The sequence below is a fragment of the Rhagoletis pomonella genome, unplaced genomic scaffold (genome assembly GCF_013731165.1).
Source record: "Rhagoletis pomonella isolate Grant_MI unplaced genomic scaffold, Rhpom_1.0 Rhpom_scaffold_00001, whole genome shotgun sequence".
Taxonomy (NCBI): Eukaryota; Metazoa; Arthropoda; class Insecta; order Diptera; family Tephritidae; genus Rhagoletis; species Rhagoletis pomonella.
Genome location: NW_023458555.1, coordinates 51,124,334 through 51,131,589, shown reverse-complemented (window position 1 = coordinate 51,131,589; position 7,256 = coordinate 51,124,334). Strand labels below are relative to the sequence as shown.

The 7,256-nt window shown below is 40.4% G+C and overlaps 2 protein-coding genes and 1 long non-coding RNA gene across 4 annotated transcripts in view; 1 reads left to right on the top strand and 2 right to left on the bottom strand.

Moving 5' to 3' along the window:
• The window catches only part of LOC118746054 (coiled-coil domain-containing protein 39), a 12,068-nt gene extending 7,361 nt beyond the window's left edge, over positions 1–4,707 (top strand). The window contains exons 5-10 of the mRNA XM_036479792.1: positions 2,737–2,838; positions 2,938–3,165; positions 3,233–3,803; positions 3,873–4,038; positions 4,113–4,465; positions 4,539–4,707. Of these exons, the coding sequence (XP_036335685.1) occupies positions 2,737–2,838; positions 2,938–3,165; positions 3,233–3,803; positions 3,873–4,038; positions 4,113–4,465; positions 4,539–4,633 (1,515 nt within the window). The 3' untranslated portion in view covers positions 4,634–4,707. The remainder of the gene's footprint in view (positions 1–2,736; positions 2,839–2,937; positions 3,166–3,232; positions 3,804–3,872; positions 4,039–4,112; positions 4,466–4,538) is intronic.
• On the bottom strand, positions 541–2,742 carry LOC118746067. 2 transcript variants are annotated; one of them, XR_004993769.1, is made up of 2 exons: positions 883–2,742; positions 541–714 (listed from the first exon to the last, which is right to left on the bottom strand). It is a non-coding gene; the product is annotated as an uncharacterized LOC118746067 (long non-coding RNA). The 2 variants fall into 2 exon arrangements; XR_004993768.1 differs by having other exon boundaries at positions 894–2,742.
• A 13-nt stretch (positions 4,708–4,720) lies between the features above and the next one.
• Positions 4,721–6,906, bottom strand: LOC118746061 (RNA polymerase II-associated factor 1 homolog). Its single transcript, XM_036479804.1, has 3 exons — positions 6,675–6,906; positions 5,609–6,575; positions 4,721–5,550 (listed from the first exon to the last, which is right to left on the bottom strand). The coding sequence occupies exons 1-3, from the start codon at positions 6,740–6,742 to the stop codon at positions 4,789–4,791; spliced, it is 1,797 nt and encodes a 598-aa protein (XP_036335697.1). The 5' UTR covers positions 6,743–6,906; the 3' UTR covers positions 4,721–4,788.
• Between the last annotated feature and the right edge of the window lie 350 nt (positions 6,907–7,256).

Sequence of the window (7,256 nt, the reverse complement as noted above, 5' to 3'; positions counted from 1 at the left end):
TTATTATTATTATTATTATTATTATTATTATTATTATTATTATTATTTCATAAAGGTTGTTCAACTAGTCCAGAGCTAGGCCCGAAATTGTCGAACTATCTTGAAGTGGTCCTAAAATATACCTAAACCAGTCCGAAATAGCGCTGAACTAGGCCAAAAATAAACCCGAACTAGGTCCAAATTAGTCCTGAACTAATCTCAAATTGTTCTGAAATAGACCTGAATGGATTCAACATTCAATTTCTTACGTATTAAAAAATTATCTAAGGGCCGCCAGTTTCTCAATGTCTGTGTCGATCACGTCCATAACGATGTTTCACCTGTAGTCGGTGTTAACCAGAAACTGGTAATTAGAAATTTTTTTACTAGGTAAGAGGCCAATGTGCCGAGCTTTGCAGCCAGGGCGTCCACGTAGAGAAAAGAAGCCGTTAGGAATAAAATCTGGCAAGAGCTTTGAATATTATTTGAAGCTACTATCGATTAATACTGCACTGACATTCTCCCAAATAGTTCTCTCAGATATCAATTTTTTCTACATACCCTCTGATGCTGTCCACGTCATGCATAAGCTGGATGTGATTGAAGTTCCTACCGTCCTCCTTCCGCACGGCAAGAAATAAATTAGTTAGCCGGCAGCCACTGATGGGGATCGTAACGCTTCGAGTCCTTTATCATAACGCGGGATACTTTGTGAAAATGGTTCTCCCACATTTGCTGGTGGTGGTGGACAAATAAAGGGAGGAACATTTACTTTTACGTCACTTTCTAACAAAGAAAAGTTTAATGTGCTCATTTATGAAAATAATTTCGTTGGTTTGCCATTGACTGCCGAGAGGTGAACGTTAATAGAAAAATACGTAAATGTTGGAATAGGAATCGAACCTGTGCCCTACCGAGTTTTAGGATGCATGCTCAAGCACTAAGTTACGGTGACCGCTTCTCTGCTAGTTTCAGTTTCTTCTTTGGCTGGTGAAGTATAAGTTGAAATCTCTTCAGTACACAGTAAATATATTTCCCCGGCGTAGTCCTATAGGGTACCACCTCTTCTCTCTCTTATATTGTTTGAATTATTTTTTTTTTTTCTAGTGACAGCAAAGGGTCAAATCAGGCTGGCCAATCTATTTGCTATCTCAGGAAGTAAAGTAAAGAGGAAATAAAGTTTCTTTATGAGCTTAAGTAACGCAAATTCTGAGATTTCTGCATTGAGGAAGAACAGAAGGACGAATCTTGGTAAAACTTTTGCAACAACATAGAAAAAAACTGTGAAGACAACAGGTTGCGAGTATGAATTCCATCCAGAAGCCTAACGGTGACAGGAGACATCATGTAACAGAATGCTGGAAGTTCTTATGAGCACTCACTTCCCGGCGTGCTTTGACGATACCTCCGATAATTCGCGCGTTCCAAGGAACAAGTCCTACCCAGGCAATACCGTTACGGACATCGTAATTTATGATAAAGTCGTAATTTCATACAATGTCTCTCCAACCCTACAAATCTCCGGGACTTGATGGAATCTTTCCCGCGGACCTAAAAGCAGATGTGCTCTCTGCTTTATCAGATTTTTACAGCCTGTCTAACCCTAACTCCCATACCATACAAGTGGACAAAGACGAAGGGCCGTTCATGTGAAATCGAAATATTTCAGGCCTATAAGCCTCACTTCGTTTCTTTTGAAAATCCTAGAAACAATCCGCGCAGGCCCCGCTTAATGAAATCGTATAGAAAATTGAAAAAGTACTGACTATAAAGAAATACAGGCTGGAAGTTTCTCTAAATATCGAGCGAGCCTTCAATTTTGTCCTATCCTAAAGCTGTTATTAATTCCCTTTCATAGGGTGGGGGTGCACCGGGGACTGATGGATTTCGTTGGCCTCCTGCTCGGACAGAGAATTATTATTTCAGAACTGAGGATCGTTCCAAAATTAAACATGTAACAAGACGCACTCCCCAAGGGGGTTCTCTCCCCTCTACTCAGGAATCTAACCATTGACATCTAACAGTTATGCTCCTTGACTGTGGCATGTGACATTCCTGGCAAATGCTTAGCCGACTAGCTAGCAAGGAGAGGGACGGAAATATCAACTCTGCTCGGGGCATACCTCTAACCTACTGCATACACAGATTAAAGGCTGAACTCCTTGGGGAGATAAATACCATGTGGGATGTGGAATCCACTTAGGCTTAGTAGGGCCGTTAAAACAACAACAACAACAACAGGAAGAGGTGGATAATATTGGACACTATCTCTATTACTGACCCGCCCTAGCCAGATGGCGCCACCACTTCTTCAACAAGTACTTTTTCAATTGCTTAGCTGCCCTGAAATCAACGAACATTCTAAATTTTTCCTGCACGGCGGCGACATAACCTAGGTATATCTTAGAACTATGGGTTTCTTATTGCAATAGTATTTACTTCCGCGAGTTTATCTTCGCACGCATGAAATATGCTTGGATACTTTCTAATTGGCGGCTGCCATGGTCGAGCGGTTAAACCATTGCATCCAAATATCTACGAATGTATCAATTACAGTTTGAGTGTATATATTATGCATAGCTAATCGGGTTCAGAAATATCATTTTTCTAGATTTCACAAAAACCGGACTAGGAGGGATTCCCTGTAGCCGAAGTTGGAAAATATTTAACTTAAATATCTTTTAATTAAAACCCTAGTTAAATGTCAATACAATTTATCATTCATATCAACTATATACCTATATGTATTACTTGTAGGTCTCCAACAGCGGATTATCGGCAAGCGCTGCAACCGTCATCAAAAATACGAAGAAAGAGGAAAAGGAGCTAAGGCGCATGACGGAGGTACACTACGAGGCGGTACGTATTTTAGCAAAATTTTTAAAGTAAATACCGTTCTAGGCTGTGCAATTTAACCTAATCTTTTTCTACTCATTGAATTTCCAATGATTTCTTAAGGCGTTCAAATGCCTACAATTTGAAAGGAAAATCATACAAATACAAGGTGGAGATTATGATCCGATAGAGGAGGCAGAAGCACAGCAATATTTGACTAAACTAGAGGCTCAAAACAGTGCTTTGCAGCGACGTTTGCAAACAACCGAGGCACAGAACAAAAAGCTAGACTACAATATGCGCAATTTAACTGATGTTTACAATGCCGATAACAAAAATTTGCAAAATATGGTGAAAATAATGAACTATTAGCGTTGAATACTTTTAAAATTCACTCCTATTTCCACTTTTTATGCAGCTTTTTGATATAAAAGAGGCACAAATGTATTGCGAGGGTGGCGTTAAGCGTCTCAGTATCGAGAAGAACAAGAATCAGCAGAAGATTGTCGAGTTAAGTCTCTTGAAGATGCGCATCAAAGAGTTCGAAAACGAGATGGTGGCATGCGAAACTAACACCTATAATTTGGGCAAACACCGATTACAATTAAATCGCACAATGAAGGATCGTTTAGTGGAGATCAAAAGCCAAATTGATTTGTTGAATCTGAAACGTAAACATTTGAATGATGAAAGAAGCACATTGCTGGCCGATATCGGCGAACGTACGAAACATATTGATGTGCTGCGTGCCCGCTTCGAATTGACTTCCAAGCTTATGGGCATGAATGAGGATGGCACTTTGGTTACAGCTACCCAACTGAAGGTGGAAGCAGCGCAAGAGAAGCAAATGCTTTTGGATGAGGGTAACAACTTGAATGCGAAGGTCATCAAGGCCGAAGAGGATATTAAAGCAATGGAAAATACTTTGATGCTGCTGAATAATTCGAATGACTCCTATCGAAGTAAACTGAATAAGAAAGTTGATGAAGGTGAATTTTACTTAGAGAAGTTTTAGAGCCATTAACAATTTGCTGCCTTTATATCTTATACCATAACAGATCAAGTTTTGGAAGAAGTAAAGCAATTGCAATCCAACTATTGTCAAGCCTTGACCCAACTTAAGGCACTGCGTAGCAAGCATCGACAAATAGAAAAGGATAATGATAAAAATCTTGCACTATGTGAAGATCTACAACGTCAATTAGAGGTTTTAACCGTCCGAAAGTAGGTGCAATAAATTATTTGAATCATAATTATTTGAACTCAAAAAACATTTATTTTTAATTTTTTCTCTACAGCCTGGATAATTTTGAAATTCTAGAGAAATTGCAAAAGGAACTTAGTGATCAGAAAACCAAACTTCAACGCGCTGAGCGCGAAGTCAAGAATTCTTTGAAAGCTGTAAAAGAACGTAATTTGGGTAAAGAATTTATCGCAGGCTATGAACGAGAATTAGATTTACGAGAGCTGGAATACCGCAACTCAAGCGCGCTTAATCAACTGGCTGATATGGCAGAGAACGATGATGATATTGGTCCAAAAGTGATACGCATTATGTTGGAAAAGGGTTTGAAGATGCCACATTTGCTTCAGAAAACGCGCAGCTTTGCTTCGTGGCGCAGTGATTTGTCGGAAACGTCCTCCTCCAGAGGTTTGCTATTTTAAATATTTCCAAAAACAAACCCTAAAATAAATAAATTAATTAAATTCGCATTTTTTCACAGAAATACCCATTTCCACTACACGTTCCACGACGTCGGATAGCATCAGCGCAGCTATACAACCATCTGTTGTTTCTATTGATTTTACACAATCTTAATGTTGCTACCTCTAATCTATTTGTATTGGCGGCTTTATTTTTTTCCAAATAAACCTTTCCATAAATTACAATTACTCAAATAGTATATCCATTCGAAAATCGTAAAATTTAGAGCATATGCCGTAACTTTCTTTATTTCAATTTTTAAGTAGTATTTATTGCTCGGCTTCTGATTCACTACCGGAGCCGCTGCCGGAACCACTCGGGGTAGCACTGCCTGAACGTGATGGAGTACGTGATGCTGAACCGGAGCGTGATCCAGATGCGCTGCGAGAGCGTGAACGTGTGCCAGAGTGGGAGCGTGAACGCGAACGTGCTGGGGTTTTTGATGGTGAATGTGATTGCGAGGCGGAACGGGAACGAGAGCCCGAGGGCGAGCGTGAACGGCTTGCAGAACGCGATTGTGAGCGTGAAGCGGATCGAGAATGTGAAGCGGATTTATGGGAACCAGCTGGAGTGGCAGAACGAGAACGTGATGGTGATTTAGATGCAGAACGTGATCGAGAATGTGAGTGTGCTGTCGAACGAGAGCCACTACGACTGCGACTGCCTGATTTGGATCGCGAACGGGAACGCGAATGGGAAGCGCGAGAACCTGAACCTGAACGTGAGACAGAACCGGATCGTGACCCTGAAACAGAACGAGATTTCGCATGCGATTTAGAACGTGAGCGTGACTGGCGATCCTTGGCCTTCTGTGCAGCTTCGGCATTATCAATTTCCGATTCCTCTCCTTCACCGCCCTGACTGTCTTTATTGTTCTCATTATCGTTTGTTGCTTGCGTAGTAATTTGTTCCTCCTCTTCCTCTTCTTCTTCCATTTCTTCCTCTTCCTCGTCGCCGGGTGGTTCCAGTTGGCGCTCACGGTAACGTTGCATGCGATGCTCATTGGAGTCAAGTGGACGATGTTTTACCACCTTGAATGAAACAAGCATATTTAGCACTTTTTATTATTATTCTAATAAAAAATCTTACTAATTTGGTGTTGCTTGGCTGTTGTCCTGCTTTCACACGGCGCTTATTGAGACGCACGCGCGTCTCCAGCTCATTGTAGAATACACCATCTTGACGTACAACGAAGAAGTAATTTTCTTCGTAACCCTTAGACGCTTTACTTTTAACATTCCAGTTATATTCACGTGCAATTTTGTACTCGTAATCTTCATCATCCTTGTACAGTATATTTTCGGTAAAATCATTACGTCGCTTGTCTAAAGTTTCCTCTGTGGGTAGGAAATAGGCAACGAATTGCTCGCCACTTTCGTCCATCACACCACGAATCATGGCTTGTGACATCTCCTCTAATTGTGCTGGTACATTCTTGCCAGCAGGTGCCGGATCGCTGTCGAAAATAACCTGGGCACATGGATACTTCCAATTCTTGAAATCTGGATACACAGACAGTACTTCGACGGGTACCACATTCGGTTTGGAGTAGTGCTTGGTGATTTCTTGCTTAGAATCGTTGAATGTTTTCTCGATAGCCTTAACTTGTGCATCACGATCTAGGTACAAGGTCTCCTCACGTAGAGACTTCTTAACATTGTAACCAACCTTAGCTTCTATATTTTCAAGATTTTGCGGTTGGAAGCGCGTCTGTTCAGTCGAAATATATTCTGATTTACGCAACCACGAAACACTACGCGAATGCTGGCGAGAACGCATCGAATCATGTGGCGTATGCACATCTTCCTCCAGTAGTCTTTCGTCGGCTGGGTCAAGTTGAGCATATGGATCGGCTTGATAAAGATCGCGATTAATTAAGTCAATTGTAACACCCAAGTCATGTTCAGTGAGCACTTCATATTTATAGTTGCGCTCCAGGGAAGTGGGATTATATTGCACAAAGCGATTACTGTCAAACGGATACTGCAGAAATTTCAAGTCAAAAGGGATGTCGGGCAAACTATTGCCGTATTTCACGCGGCAAATTAATTCAGATCTAACGAAATTAGGTTTTATTAGTTTATGAAAACGAATACGAAATATGTAAAATTTGTACAGGATTTTTGCACATTTATGTATGTATGTAGGTACTCACTTGCGTTCAGCAGGGCGAAGCGGCCGCTTGTCGGCATTTACCGTCGTACTAATGATAGTTGGCGGCATTTTTTACTTATTTTGATTGCGGCACCTATGCTCAAGGGTTTGCAGATTTCACTTTATTGCAAAGAACAATTAATGTATTTAAATTTTTTATAAAATTCACAAAAACCACGAAACCTCCAGAAATGAAAACAATAAGCGAATGCACAGCGAAAAGATGTCAAAAGTGACATTTCACTCGAATTACATTCCACATACGATTGACAGTTGGAAGGCATTGTTGTGGATCGAAAAATCGTAAGAACATCGCAAAAAAGGTGAAGCACAGTTTTCAGACCAGTGTTCTGTCCTGTCACTGAAATTCTAGAGGAAACGGACATGTTACAAAAGAGAAACGGATATTAGATTGAAATTTTTCGATCAGAATGTACATGTGTAAATAAAAAGTTAATATGGATTTAAAAACCATTTATAAACGAAAAATTGTATTTCGTTATTTGGTTATGAAAAATATGAATGTAGACAATCAGAACTGCGTGAATATTTGCCAATAGTTCGTATTTACATGTGTACATAC